The sequence below is a fragment of the Cadophora gregata genome (assembly GCF_030347475.1).
Source record: "Cadophora gregata isolate MNR1 chromosome Unknown scaffold_6, whole genome shotgun sequence".
NCBI lineage: Eukaryota > Fungi > Ascomycota > Leotiomycetes > Helotiales > Ploettnerulaceae > Cadophora > Cadophora gregata.
The window spans coordinates 339,312-356,920 of NW_026695929.1; the positions used below are offsets into that span (position 1 = coordinate 339,312).

Genomic DNA, 17,609 nt, shown 5'->3' on the forward strand with positions numbered 1-17,609 from the left:
GAAGGAACCAATTTGTACCTGACAAGTAGCTTTGAATCTTTTACGCTCTCCTTGAAATCTGGTGTTATCAACCGTACCGTGTTTCACATGTAGTTCCAGCCGTCTCGCTTAATTGTTTGCTTTTGGCGGCTATTGTCGAGCCTGATTATTTACTTGTATTATATTCTGTCAAAGAGGTAAGACAAGTGATTCATGACTTACGGCATGCATCATACCGACGTGGAGGATAATGGTCCTGCGCATTGTAGATACAAGAACTGTAAGCGAGGCAGGGGACCAAAACAGTCAGGAGAGGCGAAGTGGGGGATTGCGATGCGAATAGAGATGCACTTCGTTTTGCAAATGCGAGGACGACCCCAAGACTGATTAATTTCATTACTCTGTGATCGTAGGAGTGAAAAGAGTGACTTTCTCTTCCGGGCGATACCAGTCACTCGCTCTTACATATTGAACGCTCGCTGCTCAGACGAAATGGCGTTCAACAAACAGTGAGCGTCTCCCACAGATACTCAACTGCCAGACATCGTTTGTTTACTTCCCCTCACCCCAACCTCGCCAAAATCCAATCCGCAACATCCTTCACAAACACCGGTCTATGCTCCATCGTATCAATATGCAACTGATGACTCCACCCCATATACTCTCTAAACTCCGCATCCCTCACCTTCCCCCTCCCCTCCCTCTCAAACCACTCCCTACTGGCTTCACAACTCGTCAACTCATCACCCGTCCCATGCGCAACCCATAACGCCCTAACCTCTTCATTCAACACCAACTTGCCGGACTGCAGATCCGCTCCCCGGCTTAACATCCCATCGAACATCTCCAGGGTTCCAATGCCGTTGCTCAGAGGGTCATTCAAGATATCCTGCTGCACGGCTACATCGTGGACTACGCACTCTACAGGTGGACGATTTGGGATCTGGAATTTAGGGAGGATGGGACACAGGGCTTTTCCGAGGAGTCGGACGAGGGTGTATGGTTCCCGTGCGGGGACGAGTGCGATGTAGGGGCTTACCAGCAGGATTCCAGAGATGCGGGATATTAAGTTCTGGTACTTTGGCGTGGATGCCATGGTGAGGAGTTCGGCGCCGCCCATGGAATGGCCCATGATGAAAACGGGTAGTGATGAAGAAGAGAAGTAAGATTCAAAGAGGGAGGCGAGGTCAGCGAGCACGATTTCGGTGGTGCCGGCGTCGCCTCTTTCGGAGTCCTTGGTTACGGTACGGCCCCAGCCGCGTTGGTCGATGCCGGTGCAGAGGATGCGGTGTCGGGCGAGATTGGGAAAGAAATCGTAGTAGCGGTTGATGTGCTCGCTGAAGCCATGCACGTGGATCAGGTTTGCGAGGGGTGGTTGTGAGGGCTGGTTGATGTTGAGTTAAAATGCTATCTAATTTTGGAGTACTTGAGATGTGAAACTTACAGTCCATGTCTTACGGTATGCTAATACTCCATCTGGCAGCGCGAACGTATCTTCCATTACTTTTACTTCCGACATCATTTAACCATGAGATGTGTCTTTAGAGTTGATAAATCCTTTCTCATTGAGACCTGACATTATGTACTGAAGTGTACGTGTAAGGAATGCACTAGAGCTGGAGCTGGTGAAGCTAATTGCGGTGCCGAGGCATGGAAATCGCTTCATCTCACACCAGATGTTGCAAGAGCCGCTACTGGTAGCTCTTCTCACATGCGACACCTGTCGATTAGAAGCCAACCAAAGCACCAAGGTGTATGGAGTCAGTAGTGCGACGATTAGTTGTACTTGAAACAAACTTTCTTCGTCGGATGAATACTAGGTAAGGTCATTATTCTCGCTTAAGTCCTCAAGAACAGCTTGTGTTGACATTCATTCTTCTCGAAATCTCAATTGTGGAAGACGTTTTTTCGACAGAAAGTTGAAATCGCGATCTTGGCTGCCCATTCCCCGCTCATCCATCATATTTTTGAAGATGTGATACATCCAAGGTACAAGTCAGAAGAGAGCTTGTTCCTAGGGTGTCAATGACTGGTGCTGTGTTTGGAGATGAAAGTAGAGCAAGACTTGGTGGAGAGCAAATTGATGGCTGGAGTGGAATTCTGGAGATCGTGGGTTTAATGTAGAAGTAATAAAATTCGTTGGAGAGTTGAATTCAGCGCGTGAAAAGATATTTGGGCAGATTTGACCGAGACTTAGGCGTTTTTTATTCATTCCCACGCACAAAGGAACAAAAAAGAATATCAAAGGGACTCATAGTAGGGTATAAAGCTAGACAGACACTGCCAGCAAATTTATTTCCAGCTCATTAAGATCATTATCATTGCAACTAACTGATGCCTCTCAAATTCTCCATCAATCATGACACGGGCATGAACAGTCCGACAGTAGCTCGTACAGCGCCGAGCGGCCCTCGTTCCTTGACCAGCTTGTCAAAGGTCTCCGGAACCTTTGCCAGACTATTCCTGTCATCTGCTTGTTGCCCTGTGTCTTGTTAATGCTGGAATACGAGCTAGGTGATATAAGAGACTTACAAGTCCGCGGCAGCCTAGCGCTCGCCGAAATGGCACTTTCTACTTCTCCAGTCCAGTCAAACGATATTCTCCACTCGAATCGTAATTCCACATCCTCATTTGCCAGCTCAAAACCGGTACGTCCGATTTGCGGCAACAACTGTCTCCGAGTCCAGGTCTGCCTATCCTCAGCATCGTCTGATAACTTATCAAGTGCCGCCGAGGACTCATCGTCCTGGCCTGGACCTTTTCGTTTGCGTTTCCTCTTCTTTTGCATAGACTTAGCTCTGGCTTGCGGAGTTCCAAAATCACTTTCGACGGCACACCAGAATCTTGCACGTGAGATGGACACTTCAATCCAGCGTGACATTGCCCAGCAGACAACTGTGATATCTTTTCCTAGCGGGTGATCAGATCGGGACCGGGATCGTATGAAAGTCCCAAGCTCTTTCTCCGCATTCATGTCGAGTCGAAGGATATCCAGCGCTGCAATTGTATGTACTGAAGTATCAACAGTCATGGAAAGACGAGTTGTAAAAAGTCCAGAAGGGTGAGAGGCGGTTATGATATGCCTCTGGAGAATAGGTTGCTCCTCTCGAACTGAAGGGTCGCTCGATGTTTGTACCGAGGGAAGCAGAGTGACAGTTGATGAGTATGTCAGAGGACTGAACGCTTGTAGATAGGGGAGTGGGTCGTTGAGAGCAATAGGTAGATGAGAAGGCAATGGCTTCTCCGACAGAGGAGCTGCAGTTCTCCTCCGTCGTCCTGAAAAAGGCAGAAATGAATGCATCGATTGGAACACGCTGCGTGGTTTTGGTGTAGGTTCGGTCGATATTTCTGGCACCGTAGATCGTAACAGCATCGACCGGAGCTCATCGGGATTCGGAGCAGCTGAAAGCCCCTTCTTTCTGGACTCTGATCGCAGTCGAAGGCGTTCATTCTCCTGGTTTGCGAGAGCGACATCTGCCTGAAGCTGCTGCAGTTGCTTCAAGAGATCATCTCGCTCTTTCTTCTTGGATGCATGAGGGTCTTCTGGGATAAGAAATCTTGCAGACTTTCGACGCTTCGGCTTCTCAGACTCTAGCTCTGGCTGTGGCACCGGCTGCGGAGGTTCCTGAGGAGGTGGATCCCGAGGCTTCAACGGAGATGATTTTAATTTTGCTCCAAGAGCCTTGTTTCTTCTCGCCCTTTTACTTGGCGTATCATGAATGCCAGTCGGTGGAGTTGTCACAACGGGATCCGGTATCCCAAGCTGGGTAGGTGTAGGAGGCAAATCGGGCTCTTCTGCCCGTCGGTTTCCAGTAAACAAGTCGTGAACAGCTTCGTACATTCTCGAACCCTCTGGCCTACGACTTGATTCTGATGCATGAATTGAATCTTCGTTTTGAACTGTCGTTTGAGATTTTGCCGTGCTTTTTGGAACGTTACCACGCCGAGGGAGGGGATCTTTGGGACTTGTAGAAGTGGCCGACTCGTGGATAGGAGCTTGAGTTCGCTCAATGGGTACTTTCGGTATCTCAGCAAATAGTAACTTGGGTTGCGAGACAGGCTGATCGGGTCCAGTGGAGGCTTGCTGCCTAGCTTCAGGAACGTTCTCGCGGGGCTGCGATACCTCCTGGTCGTTCGGTACCTCTGCTAATGATTTCCTTGGCACATGACCAGATTGTGCGTCCAAATTCTGCGGTGCTTCAGGCTCTAGCATTGCAGGTGTTATCCTCTTTGGCGGCTCTACAGTTTGCACGGAGATCTGTGGTGGTATGGGTGAGCTTCCAAGTCCAGTTCTGACAGCTTCTGCAACTACGGGTGATCTTCTGAGTCTTTTCGTCGGCGAAAAGGGTTCCGGTACATTCTCCAGAGCACCTCGCACAGGCGCCGGAATCACCGGCGACCTTCTCAGCTTCTTTGTTGGTGAGAATGGCTCAGTGATATTTTCTGGCCTGGCAGTCGGGGGATCCGGTGCAGTAGGAGATACCCTGAAAGCAGTTTCCAGAGGCTGTGATAGCATCGGTTGAGGCTGTGCCGCTATTGGAGATCTCCTCAACCCGGTCTTTTTGAAAGGATTGAAGCTATCTTCAAGGGCGGGTTCCTGGGTAGTAGGTAAAGGTGTCTCAGCCGACGAACTTATAGGTGACCTCCTCAGACCTTTCTTCTGGAAGGGGTTGAAATCGTCTGGCAGTGAATTTGCTACAGGAAACGCGACAGGTTGTCTTTCGGTCCGTTTGCTGGGGGAAAGCGAAAGTCTTCTAGGTTTGGAAGACAATCCACCTCCAATGGGTCCTTTACTTCGGGCTCTCGGAGGAGTCTTCGTCAGAAGAGAGTCGTAGGCAGAAGGGTCATTCTCCTGTGTGGTTGACATTGACTTGGTTCCATCTCTATCGTCTCCAGATACGGCAGAATTTGCTCCAGTTGCGGGTTGTTGTTCTCCCAATGCCTTCGCGAAAACATCTTGTAGATTCTTTCCTTGACTTCCTGACCCTCCAGACGATGCAGGTCTCTTCAGCAATTGCGGATTATGACGAGACAAACTTGCTTTTGTGGGAGACGCGAACGAGGGTCGGCGGGAAGCGGATTGTGGGCCATTTTTCCGAGGATCTGGTATTCGACTTGGAGTAGTTGGCGCGTCAATCGGTATGGATGTGGTCGGCGATGTCTTGCGCCGTTTTGCTGCTGAGTCTGCCATTGGAGATCTTGTGATTTATTTCTGCCCTTCCATGGTCCTCCTCATCATATGACATCCGTCTTTGGCGCGCTGAGAATTGGGAACTGATGCCGATGCCGATGTTGGTGTTGTTGTTGTCGTCGTTGCTAGTGAAGGGTGTTGAAGAACCGCGCAGGCACTCGACGACGCGACCGTGACTTGGGCACAGGAAGAGGGGCCGGCCCGACTTCGGCTTTGCGTTTTGGCTGGGATGGGTAAGAACGCGGGGACGTAGGAGGACGAGGAATAACTGTCCCAAGCACTGAATTATCCTAAAGATGACGGGCTCAGTAGATGGCTACCCAGTACCTACTACTAAATCTACAGCTAGTCTCCTAACTTCGTCGGCATGGACGTAAATCAAACGATACCCAACTAAGCTCACTAATAACAGTATGTCGTCAAGCGTATTGATTTTTGCATGCTCTGATGACATGCTGAGATGTCTCAGTGACAATGTGGGTTGCATGGACTTCGCATACTGCTCCAAATAGGAGCCTGGCATCCAGACAACAGTCTGATGTTAAAAGTGACTGGATATTCTACTAAACGTTGGAGCAGATTCGATGTCAACGACTCCTCTACAAGCTGTGCCTTGTCAACCACCGATTCAATACCGAGTTCTCAAACTGTTTATATCGTCATGTTCATATCCGCAGCGACAGGGAGTTGAAGGGTCTCCTCGGCAATCCACATCTCACGCGCATCAGAAGATTGACCATCACACCAGGTGGGCAGCACTGGAGCATCGCAAATGCAGTCAACGAGCTTGTTCAACAACTGCTAGTGGAGACACGAAATTTAGAAGCGTTCAGGTAAGTGCGCATTCTAATTGACGTTCCAAATAAGCTTACAATAATGCATTGATAGGTGGATCGTCATGGCACTAGCTACTCGAACAGTCCAGTTACTTCAACAGTCTTCCAAGAAACTGAAATCGCTACATGTTGAATACCCAGAAGCAATAGAAGAAAGTCTTCTTGGGTTTGCCCTTGCTGATGAAGAAGACCAGGATGACAACGAGAGCCAAGAAGCACGAAGATTGTTCAGAGTTCAAGACTTCTCGGCATTTGCAAATCTGGAGGAAGTAACGTTCAATAATATTTATGACGACCTCTTTGAGTGGAGAAGAATGTTGGTGAAGATTCTCAAAAGCTCACCTCGACTCCGGAAGCTCGGTCTCTCTATCTCGAATGAGACCATTGCTCGAGCCTATCACCACGACAATTCTGAATCATATATCGACTTCTTCGACAACCTTTGCGACGAGTATGGTGCATCTGGAGCCCCACCACTTCAACTCCAAATTCTTAGATGTGGCTATGCCATGTATCCGCAGAATGTGGCCTCTTTTCAGAAGCTCACCGATCTCTCTCACTTGGAAGTGGTGCATGTAGAAAATGCGTGCCTACAGCGGGAGATGGTCTACCTGTTCCTATACGAGGAAGATGAGAATAGCGGTATTGTCTTCGATACATTCCTCTCGCCTGCCTGCTGCAATTTGCGTCGTTTCACAGCCTATCAGCTACGAGGAGATGTTTTTAAAGCGCTATGCCACAATACTGATGCGAATTGGACGCGCCAGCTTGCAATTTCTTTTGAAAATCCTGAGGCGGGAGACTATGAAATGGCTCAGATCCTCACTCCGCACCGGGAATACTCAGGCTTGCCATTGCAAGTGAGAATGATGGATCTCGATCTTAAGGGGAGCGATGAGGATGAAACATTGGATATCCTAGATAACTTGGTGTCTGCCAATTCTGAAAATTTAGAAGGTCTTGCAGTGCACCTACCCAGACATCCAACTAGGAATGATAGCTTTGGCCACATGGACCTGCTCCAGGACGTGGCCCAAAAACTACCAAACTTGACACAGATCGTCATCAACCTACAATCAACTAGTCCCGGCAGAGATAACATCCCAGACCAGCTGCACAAAATTGAGGCCGAGAAGATGGCGAACGCGGTCCCTCAACTGCAGTTCATATGTATATGCCGGAATTTCTGGCGCATATGTCGACGTCTGAATGGCGAAGGCAAAATGTTGGTTATTTTGGAATCGCTGGATGAGTGGGAGAGGGAAGATGTCGAGCTTTTCCAGCACACAATATTCAAGGTTTGGTAGAGTCAACCCCCCCAATCTTGGTATCCATGGGCCAGGAGCGTAATAGTAGTGATGTCCGACGGTGAGGAGAAGGACGTGGTTGGATCGCGCTATGGATTTGAAAGCTGAGTGAGTGTTGGCTTCGTGTTACACGGTGAGATTTGACTCTCATATCGATTTTCCAAATAAGAGGTACATGGCAACAGTGAAACGTCCAAATTGGACGTTAGGGTTGGATGTTGATGAATAATGATTGACCAGTTTTGAGCGAAGAAAACATTGAGGATGGTCTCTAGAATCACCATCTGCGTTGGTCCGCACGTGCTACTCTTAATCTTTGGCTTTAGGGCAACAATACAAGCCATATATAAGTATAATTAAGTAGCAACACTTGTACTGTACGAATCTACCTAGGATTAATCAAGAGCTTCGACACGTGAACCGACTCCAATGCTATTGGGCCAATCAGGGCGAGCCCGTGCTTGTTAAAGCTGTCTGGCTCTCTACATGTCGTACGGAGAAGCGAGCTTCTGATGACGTCCGGAGCTCGGCGAGCCATTTTCTCAAAAATCAACGCCTCTCCAACACCAAACCACAGCAACTCACCACCAAACCCCTCAATGCGTCAACAATAGCATCACCTACCTCCTCCTCTACCTAGAACGTATATCCCCCACCTAAAAATGGAAACCAGATTCCTCCTCCGTCTTTCCCAGCGCCTTCAACTCCCTCCATCTCTCCGCGCTCTTCGTCCTCTCTCGACACGCCACCATTACAGCACCTATAAACCTCCCCCTTCAGAACAAGCAAACCCTATAGGAGACTACTACGCTTCAATCCTCGAATTCTCCACTCCATCCAACACCAGCGCGCCTCCGACCAGCACCGGCACCACACCCTCATCCTCAACCTCCCCAGCAAAACCCGCACTCCCCACCACCCCCGCCTCCACCGACCCCGGCCCCAGCATCCTCTTCTCCTCACGACTCTCCTCACCACTCGAGCGGCGCTCTGAAATACGGAAGCAGAGCGTGCTGGTGGCCGGGATATGGGTCCCGCCGAAACCAGACGAGCCGGATAACTGCTGTATGAGCGGCTGCGTAAACTGCGTGTGGGATCGGTATGGTGAGGAGTTGGAGGAGTGGGCGGCGAAGAGGAGGGAGGCGAATGAGGCGGTGAGGAGGGAGAGGAGTTTAGAGAAGGGGAAGGGGAGGAGGAGGAGAGGTGCGGGTATGGTGCTGGGTGAGGGTGGTGTTGAGGGAGACTTGGGCGCGGGCAACGCGAGTGCGCAGGTGAATGTGAATGCGAACGGGGCGGTTAGTATGGATGATGATGGGGGAGGGTCGGATACTAATTGGGGGACCGGGCTGGAGACGGATTTTACGAGTGAGGATTTGTTCAAAGGTGTTCCGGTGGGCATCAGGGAGTTTATGAAGCAGGAGAAGAGGCTGAAAGAGAAGCATGCTAGAGAGGGTACTAGTGGTGGGTAGGTAGGGAGGCCCAGCGACATGATACCAATAGACGGAGAGGAAAGAACAGCAAGAGTATGCAGAACCCTGTGAAACTCATGTGTAGATTTTTGTAGCCTTGCCCCTTACCCATGGAGGGCATTTAATCATTACAGCCTCGCTCTTTAATCCATGCAGTAGAATTCCACCAATACCGGTTCCGCACTTAGTCAACATCCACGCCCTTAGTTCTCAAGTCCGCTCTCGCAATGTCAATCTCCTTCATGAGTTCTGCATGCGCCTGGGGGACATCGTTGAATGTGAAGACGCCGTATCCAAGCTTGAATAGGAGGTAGGCACCGAAGGATACGAGAGCCCAGAATGGCAACTAGGAACAGAATCAGCAAATAGGGCTTTGGCATTTAGAATATCGATATTCGAGAGCGGTGAAGAGTATCAAGGACGCTTGCGGAGCTTGGAATTGCAGAACCGGTGGAGAAAGGAGGTAGATGCTTGGAGGGTTGAAAGACTCCTAGATGAATGGCAGACGCGGCAGAGTAGATGCGACATACAACTGGTATTATCTCCTCCGAGATCAAGGTTGGAAGTGGAATGAGTTGGAGGTAGAGAGCGAGGTAGAGCTTGATTTGATATTAGCCATGGTTTCAATGGGAAAAGGAGGCTCGCATACAGAAGTGACGAGAAGTCCAATTGAAACAGTTTGTTGGGCTCGAGTCATGATTGCTGTAGCGTAGTATCTTCTACTGCGATTTCGTGAAAGGTTTGGTGCTGGTTGTGGCTGTAAAGGAGTGTGGCTCGTAGGGAGTTGATGAGAGGACAGTTCCATTTGATCGCGAAATCCCAAAATTGGGAGTCGCGCCTGAATCACGTGTGGCCATGCGATATGACTTCTGTGCTCATGGCACCCAGTTGTTTATTCTACAGGACTACGAGGGAGAATTACTTCAGAATGTTATGGTTCATGCTCTGAGTGAAGAATTGCACGCGTTCTGCTCGATATTGGCTATCTATTAGAGTTCTCCAGAGAGTCGTTCTTACACAAGATCCTCAATCCCCTACCAGTGTTCCTTGTCACAGAAACCCAAAGTGAACGAAGAAAGGGTGTGGTAGGACGCGGAGGCAAACAACGCATCTGGAGATACGATCGACGGGGAAATCAACTTGCCAGAGAACAGCAACACAAGAGCAAGAGAATGCTACGCACATCATCAGGCAGAAGCAAGTCGACGGGCCAAGTTCTAAGCTGCTGAAAACAGAGGTTCACAGTTGGCAACATGTAAATATCTTCATCTCTTCTTCATGGCACTGCGCAAGGCAGCGATCACAATGAAAGGGTTTTCCCATAGGGAGTGCAATCAAAAATTCCCCCGATGACGTGCCCGGAGACAAGTCAACGATTCTCAACGCCCCGATGTGCAATGGAGGTTTTGTATCGCAAGCGAAGCCATTCATGAGCGGCCAGCTTTCAAGAAGGTAAGTATGATTTTGGAAGAAGGTCGAGGAGAGACGGAGTTTATATAGGCGTCGGAGAGGTGCCTTGGCGCTAGCGGCCGCTAAAAATGGGCTGGCTGTTTGCTCATGTTTGCTTTGCTTGGCACACATGACTTGAGTGAATGGAAAGTGCCCTGACGGGAGGTGTGAGGTGACCACAGTCTGTCAATGAACTGAATGAAGCGAAAATTAATTCTCACTTGCTCAATAATAAGACTGAAGCAGTTCTCTTAGTATTCCTATTACATAAAGGCGATAACGTTGAAAAATGTTTGTCTGAACTTTCAATTGAATTGATGCATCACATGACTTTACTCACCCAAAAGTTCCCTGTCGCTTGCTCGCTAGCGCCCACAAAGCCAAAGATTTTGAGCTGGACCGCTTGGAGGATCATTTTACACTTGTGACCGTCAACAACAACCAACGCCCAACGCCAACCACGAATTCGACTTCGAGATGGCGATCAAGCACAACCAGCAGATCCCGCACAACCGTACGGCCTCATCCTCTTTTTCGCGATCAATTTAATGCTAATACCGCCCCAGATTTCCGCAAGGATTGGCAGCGACGAGTCCGAGTTCACTTCGACCAGGTAAATTCGCACAATGGAGATAGAGCGCAAGGAGAAGGATCTAACATACATTGGATAGCCCGGTCGCAAGCTCAGACGCCGCAATGCTCGTCTCTCAAAGGCCGCAGCTGTTGCCCCTCGCCCAGTTGACAAGTTGAGACCGATCGTTCGATGCCCAACCCTCAAGTACAACCGCCGTGTACGAGCTGGACGTGGTTTCACCATCACCGAGTTGAAGGTAGGATATTCTGCGACAGGAACGGGCTGGGAATGGAGTCTAACAATCGCACAGGAAGCTGGTATCCCCCGCAAGCTCGCACCCACAATCGGTATCTCTGTTGACCCCCGCCGCCAAAACCTCTCCACCGAATCCCTCGCCGTCAATGTCGAACGCCTAAAGGCCTACCAGGCCCGTTTGATCCTCTTCCCCCGCAAGTTGGGTCAACACAAGAAGGGTGATGCTTCCAAGGAGGATGTCTCCGCCGCCAAGAACACAATTTCCAGCTTCAAGCTTGGTCTGCCAATTGTTAACGCCGCTGCTGGTGTTTCTGAGATCAAGAAGAGCGAGCTGCCAACGCCAGTCGAGGGAGGTGCATACAGAAAGTTGAGAGATGCAAGAAGCGAGCACAGAAACCAGGGCAAGCGTGATAAGCGTGCGAAGGAGAAGGCTGATGAGGCCGCTGCTGCTAAGAAGTAATGGGTTTCTTCTCGGTTTGCTAGATGGTCTTGGTCTTTTCTTACTGGATGCGATGCATGGCTGGGTGGGGTCACAACGGCAGTTATTTGAAAATTGCTTAGGTGTATTTCATGAAATGCAATGGACGCACCAAAAAGGTGTTATTCAACAAGGATTTTGATTGTGAGTTGAATGTGCAGGTGCAGGTGCGAGTCAAGGTAACGTTCGTGACTTCCTCGAGCAATTAAGTACCACAGATGATGTCAAGAGCAGCGTTGCGACTCCAACCAATCTGGAGTTGAATCAGCATTTCATTCAAGGAATCAGGTAGGTTGAATATACAATGCAAGGGGATCAAACTACTGACTTTCCTAGTTCCAGCTAGTAAAGTTGATTCAGAACTACATTATTACCGCACCTGCGACTCTCGATCATCGTCCAAGTTCAAGCACGCCTCAACTCAGCAAGAGCAAGCAAGATGTCCAAGATAGACGAGCCCAATATCGAATCCACGCCATCCCCCAAGGCTCCATCTGAAAAGCCACAGCCAAAATCAACAATGGACTCAAAGCAAGGTCCCACTCCATTAGCGACACCAACTTCAACGCCAACCGCGACCAGAAATTCGTCACCCGCCGGTATGACTACACCGATGCCCACTTCAACGTCCATTCCGTCGCCCATTGCACCACCTACGCCAACTGGTACCCCAGCACGCTCAAAGCGCACAGATAACTGTCCAAGGTGTGGTGCAAAGGACTTTCTGGCTGCGTGTCTCCAGTGTTCGTACAATACAGGCATTGGATTGTAGAGCGGATTATGAAGTTGATGCTTAGGCTGGAAGCGTATGGTCCAGTTGTGTATTTGACTGATGTTTTATCAAAGATTCAAAGCGCTAAGGTAGCATTTTGCTACCCTGCCCATCCCCATTATCCACGTTGGATCCCACCAACCAAATCTGCACACGACGGACAAGTTTCTCAACAGTTCATTGTACTCAGAGACGTGGTGCTCAGAGATTGGAGAGTAGCAGATGGATGTGTGGTTTCTATTAGGTCTGTTGTAGCGTGCTACGAGATTGCTTTCTGGGTCCTTGATACTTCCAGCAAGGAGTGGGGTTTCTAGGTGACTCGATGCCGAGGTCGGTCCTGCTTGAGCAAGCATAGCGTTATTGATTGGTCCATCCATGTGTTTATAGCCTAGCGGTATTGAAAGAGGAGCATTATCATTCACACTTACTTGTACCTTTCCATCATTTGCCGAGTGTCTCTTATGCGAGCTAGCGATGTGTTCGGTCCGCTCTCATCCTTATCAGCATATCATGGTGAATGAATCGCATCCTAAAATAGAGAATGTCGCTTAGAAACTACCTGTATTCATTTAGTCGTCCAGCCGATATAGACCCGCTTAGGATTCACAATCCAAGTCCCCAAATACCAGGAGGTGAGTGCTTTTCTATATCCCAGCTTCCTTCCACCCCAAAACCACACCTCTTTCCTGCATATCTCGACACAAACAACTGAACATCTCAACTTTCCAGCACACTCACTCAACTTCACGCAGAACCCTTCGCACCTCGACCCCAAGCAGATACCAAACGAACATCACTGTATCGAGAAAAAAAGAAACGATCAGATACTTCACATCAAAACCTTCAGACATAATCAAACGATACCTTCGGAGTATTGTTTGAGGGAGGGATATTCTGAGGCATCAGAGCCAGGGGGAGTGTTGGATAAAGTGCTCTTTATGCTCAGATGATTGAAATGCGTATTTTTAGTAGGGCATTTTATAATTAGTAAGTTCATAATTAGAAGGATATTACGCTATTTTAAGACTAGAAAGCTACTCTTTGTCTAAAGTCAGTTAAATAGAGCTTCTTATCCCTCGAGAGAGAGAATCTCAACTAAGCATTGAATACTACTTCTACAGAACACAAGACAAACAAACCCAAGCGAGCAACCCAAACACACCACACTTTTCCAAAAGGACTCTTCTACAGCAAGTTATCCACTCTAAGATAAAAAACAATCCGAATCAAGGCACAATGCCTACGCAGCCTACCCCACCCGCAGTCTGCCCAACCTGTGGCGCAAAAGATTTTATCGGTACCTGTGATGCCTGCACTTATGGTAATATCCAGCAGAACACACAGCCCACGAAGTGAGCCAACAAAGACTTCTAATCTTCTCGGCTATTGAGGAGGGTATGGGAGGGAGGGATGGTATGAGATGAGGAGTTAAATGGGTTTCTTGATTTCTTGATTTTTCTTCTAGCTTGGGCATGGAATTGGATTGGATGGTAGCGTTGCGCAGCGTGTGCTTTTCTTTAGGTGGCGGTCAATTGCAATCGAATCGTTATTTTTTCTAGTGGCTCCGTGAGATGATTTTATGTAAGAATCTCAGATGTAGAAAATGTGAGTGAAGTGACGTGTCTTATCAACATGACCAATTCCCAGTAGTATGTGAGATGTTGACAGCCGATTTTATGGCGGGTTGTGGATACTCACCATGAGGACTAGCAGGCGAGGTAGCTTCTGGTACACACATTCATGTGCGCTGATGCCATATCCTACAACTCCTTTCTGCATCCCCTTAGGTGCCCAAACACGCGGAGCGCTGAGATCACTGCTGATTCCTGTACCTTTGTGATCCATCGGTTACTTATTAGATTGCAAGCCGAACGAGCAACTGAGACTCTCGTCTTTGTGTAAAGTTTAGCTATCACAGGACATTTTCATTGAGAAATCTATGCCATCCAGTCCAACTAGTACGTGCAAATCATAGGCTCGAGCTCAGAGAACAACAGCCTACGAGAGCTCTCTCATACTTTGTTCCGCAGCCTCCTGTAGATTCAAACCTGCTCTATGTCTACTTTCGAGTGCAGTAGGGACCGTATTCGGCGATCTCCAATTTGGACTCGCCTCGCGATAACTCATCACCAGCTCTGTCCCACCCTTCAGCAAATCCTCCAACATCGTCCTCCGCAACACCGCCATCTTGCTCCCCCGGTTCTTCAACAACTCACTAACCATCACAGTTGCATTTTCGCGATCCAACCTCGCCATCTCCGCCGCTTGAGCATGCGGTTGAGGACTCTGGGGCTGCGATTCATACTGGATGAGTGGGATTGGCGGCGATGAGCTAGTGGGTAAGGTGCTATGCGGGGATGATAAAGACCCAGGCGAGGATGATGATGGCTCATAATCTACCAGAGCCTTGCCAGTGAGCATCTCCACCAAAGGTCGGAACACAGATACATCTTGCAGCATATCGCTAATACACTGTGCTCCTTCTTCGGTCTGCGCCATGAGCGCGAACACGAACCAGCCTTCACTTTTGACGACAGGCCATTTTGTCTGGCTCACCATAAAGCTCAGTGGGCGGCCAATGTCGGGATGGAGAGTGAAGAATGTGCTTTGTATGCGTTTCGTTTCTGATTCTTCGGTACTTCGACCTTCGCCTGTGTTGAAGACTCGACAGATTGATGTTACCAGGCGGGCGATTTCCATCTTGATGGGCTCGACATCCGTGCGTTCGAACAGGGCAATCAACAGAGAGAGTTTAGTGCGTGTGAAAGCGGGTGAGTCTTGGTCTTGTGATAAGCGTCTGCAGACTCGACGAACATTCTGGAAATTCCCGATGGTGAGTTGACGGACAAGTGAAATGGCGGAGAACTGGATGGGCTGGAGAACATCCATTGCCCAGAGACGAGGGAGGACATCGAAGAGGCCTGCATCTCCGAGAACTTCTTTGTTCTTAGCTGGCAGAGCGAGGTTCTTCAGGAAGCCGATGGCGGCATGGAGGAGTTGTGAGTCTGTTGCGTCGACGAGGATGTTGATCAGGAGTTTGTGTACTTGAGAGACGTGCACGAATTCCTCACATGTGGCATCTGAGCGAGCGAGGTTACCGAGCATGATACAAGCGCAGACTTGGAGCTGTAGCTGTGGACTTGATAGCCAGCGGCGAAGTGAGCTGCTGAATGGTGATGTGACGGGATACGCTTCTTGAAATTCGGGAAGGGCGGAAACATCGGAGAGGACTTGGTTGAAACTGCTTCGCATTTGGGAGAGAGCTTTAGCATCGTCTTGATCTGAGGGCGAGGCGGAGCCAATCGTTGGTATTGATGGGTGGGAATCGAAGCGCGTGTATGAGTCTACTAAGACCGCGAGAGTGCCATCTAGAGCACCTTGGGTAACCAGAGCTTTTTGGAATTTCTCATGTTGGAGAAAGGCGACAGCCGTATTTACAACACCAATGAAATCATCCATGTCGACAGGCTGTTCTCTATCTGCCGCAATCCTGAGAAGGACTATCGCTGTATAATCAGGTGCAAGTTCCTGGTCGGAAGCTAATTTTGTCAGCGAGAGCTCTGTCACCACAGCAGTCGTTTCAGATATACCTAGAGCAGTCATGAGGTCCAATAACTTGCAAGCGTACCCAAGGAACGCTCGACTGTCATCAAACCTTGGACTGGAGATCAACTCAACGAGCTCTTTTGTCAAGAAGGACTCGGATGCCTGCTTCTGTGCAGGTTCTGTTAAGGTCAGCACTGCTTGCCCGGGCACCGATAACAAATCATACCATAATCAATACAAATGTTGTACAATACGGGTATCACGAAAGCAATCAAAGTAACATCTTGTAATTGCGAGACTACAGATCCCAAGTAGTTCGAAGCAACAACTCGTGCCCGATTTTCATCTGAAGACCGTTAGCTTCCAGTTCTCGAGCTTGACTTGACATGCTCACCCGTATCCGCACAGGAATTGCCAATCAGCCGTAGAACATGGATCTTGAAAGTATGACGCAGAACATGCCCACTGAATATCTCAAGGAAGAAATTAAGTACGCCTGAATCTCCTAGAGGAATCCGCCATTTCGCTGGGAGGTGTTAGTAGAGTCACGTGAAATCTGTTGGGGGGTGAAAGTGAGGTGTCTCTCTCTTGTAGACAGTCTTTTGAACAAGTAAAGAGAGCATGGGCGAGTTGAAGTGAGACCACTTGTTTGAACAAAGGGGGAGAAAGTATAAATTTAGTGATAAGAAGATGACTACACTTACGATCTCGGCTTCCATCAGCAAGCTTCTCAGCCACGAAGTCAATCTGATCTGAATCTGCCCACCACAGCTGAGCCAGAATAGGTAACACTCCCTTTAACCTTTCGGTTCTGCGTTGTTGATCTTCAAGGTCGACCACATCATCACCATCACCCATTGCTTGATCCTCGTTCTGAGGCTCCTCATCTAGCTGAAAGACGTCCAGTACGGACTTGGACATAGCGGCCGCTTGTTCCGGCGTCAATAGAAGGTTTAGTGAATTGGTTCCAAGCACATCACTTGTCGGATTCTGCACAAGGCTTCTGGATGTGTTCACAAGTTCAAGCGGATCTGTTGGAGCAGACTGATGAGCATCAGCGGGCACGCCGCCCTTGATATGTGAATTTGACATGTCGTCGCCGAGTCTATAAAATGAGACCCTCGTTTAAATCCTGCCGTCGTTGGATAGACCTGTTTGTTTCCTGGCAAGCCTGGAATTTGGTGGTTGTAGAGGACGGCTTGCTGCGCCACTGGTCGACGCGGATATCTTGGCTTGGCTGATGAACCTCAATCGGAGGTGTGACAAGTAGAATCCGAGGCCCTGTAAAACGTTGCCGTCACAGTCATTAGAGACTTGTTTCTGTAAAGTTGCAGTGTCGTTAAAGTAAATGCTATATCGAGAGAAGTAGCATCCTTATGCCATGGGTTCCTGAGGCTCTAACGATGAGAATTTGAGGTCAAGGTGCACGGTTAAAAGTGGGCAGATGCAATACGGTAAACGAAAGCTGACCATATTTCAACTAGCGCTCTCTGTATGCGGTCAAAGATCTTACTAAAGGCACCAATGTGCTTCAGAATTAAAGAAAAGCCTGTAGATGAATGCTGTGAGGCCGAATAGATTTGTAAAGTGATCCATAATAGCTGTGGTTCTGGTTTCCCCAGCCCCTGGCCATGGCATAGTCCAGGCATGGTCAATTTCGGACTCGGCTATGAGCAGCGCTGACTAAGCAGGACAAGTGTAAGCTGTTGGTTGTAAGCAAACTCACTTCATCATACCGACTCATCTTCCTAAG

General features: G+C 48.9%; 8 protein-coding genes across 9 annotated transcripts; 4 read left to right on the plus strand and 4 right to left on the minus strand.

The window, feature by feature from the left end:
• Positions 1-174: 174 nt before the first annotated feature.
• Positions 175-1,532, minus strand: ONS95_011935 (uncharacterized protein). Its single transcript, XM_058505536.1, has 2 exons — positions 1,424-1,532; positions 175-1,363 (listed from the first exon to the last, which is right to left on the minus strand). The coding sequence occupies exons 1-2, from the start codon at positions 1,499-1,501 to the stop codon at positions 542-544; spliced, it is 900 nt and encodes a 299-aa protein (XP_058358058.1). The 5' UTR covers positions 1,502-1,532; the 3' UTR covers positions 175-541.
• Positions 1,533-2,336: 804 nt separating this feature from the next.
• On the minus strand, positions 2,337-5,170 carry ONS95_011936 (uncharacterized protein; the record flags this gene model as incomplete). The annotated part of the gene is made up of 2 exons (XM_058505537.1): positions 2,337-2,461; positions 2,512-5,170. 2 exons carry the CDS (start codon positions 5,168-5,170, stop codon positions 2,337-2,339), a joined length of 2,784 nt encoding a protein of 927 aa, XP_058358059.1.
• Positions 5,171-5,418: 248 nt separating this feature from the next.
• ONS95_011937 (uncharacterized protein) lies at positions 5,419-7,724 on the plus strand. Of its 2 annotated transcripts, XM_058505538.1 has the most exons (3): positions 5,419-5,646; positions 5,750-6,003; positions 6,059-7,724. In XM_058505538.1, exons 1-3 carry the CDS (start codon positions 5,584-5,586, stop codon positions 7,311-7,313), a joined length of 1,572 nt encoding a protein of 523 aa, XP_058358060.1. In that variant the 5' UTR covers positions 5,419-5,583; the 3' UTR covers positions 7,314-7,724. The 2 variants fall into 2 exon arrangements, with proteins under 2 accessions (XP_058358060.1, XP_058358061.1); XM_058505539.1 differs by having other exon boundaries at positions 5,419-6,003.
• ONS95_011938 (uncharacterized protein) lies at positions 7,714-8,847 on the plus strand. Its single transcript, XM_058505540.1, has one exon. The coding sequence runs from the start codon at positions 7,976-7,978 to the stop codon at positions 8,780-8,782; it is 807 nt and encodes a 268-aa protein (XP_058358062.1). The 5' UTR covers positions 7,714-7,975; the 3' UTR covers positions 8,783-8,847.
• Positions 8,848-8,966: 119 nt separating this feature from the next.
• ONS95_011939 (uncharacterized protein) lies at positions 8,967-9,479 on the minus strand (the record flags this gene model as incomplete). Its single annotated transcript, XM_058505541.1, has 3 exons — positions 8,967-9,128; positions 9,313-9,381; positions 9,432-9,479. 3 exons carry the CDS (start codon positions 9,477-9,479, stop codon positions 8,967-8,969), a joined length of 279 nt encoding a protein of 92 aa, XP_058358063.1.
• A 1,180-nt stretch (positions 9,480-10,659) lies between these two features.
• On the plus strand, positions 10,660-11,670 carry RPL13 (60S ribosomal protein L13). Its single transcript, XM_058505542.1, has 3 exons — positions 10,660-10,745; positions 10,798-10,844; positions 10,903-11,670. The coding sequence occupies exons 1-3, from the start codon at positions 10,709-10,711 to the stop codon at positions 11,518-11,520; spliced, it is 702 nt and encodes a 233-aa protein (XP_058358064.1). The 5' UTR covers positions 10,660-10,708; the 3' UTR covers positions 11,521-11,670.
• A 307-nt stretch (positions 11,671-11,977) lies between these two features.
• Positions 11,978-12,310, plus strand: ONS95_011941 (uncharacterized protein; the record flags this gene model as incomplete). Its single annotated transcript, XM_058505543.1, has 1 exon — positions 11,978-12,310. The coding sequence occupies one exon, from the start codon at positions 11,978-11,980 to the stop codon at positions 12,308-12,310; it is 333 nt and encodes a 110-aa protein (XP_058358065.1).
• A 1,372-nt stretch (positions 12,311-13,682) lies between these two features.
• ONS95_011942 (uncharacterized protein) lies at positions 13,683-17,538 on the minus strand. Its single transcript, XM_058505544.1, has 5 exons — positions 16,561-17,538; positions 16,251-16,382; positions 16,083-16,202; positions 15,901-16,035; positions 13,683-15,849 (listed from the first exon to the last, which is right to left on the minus strand). Exons 1-5 carry the CDS (start codon positions 16,946-16,948, stop codon positions 14,309-14,311), a joined length of 2,316 nt encoding a protein of 771 aa, XP_058358066.1. The 5' UTR covers positions 16,949-17,538; the 3' UTR covers positions 13,683-14,308.
• Positions 17,539-17,609: the final 71 nt, after the last annotated feature.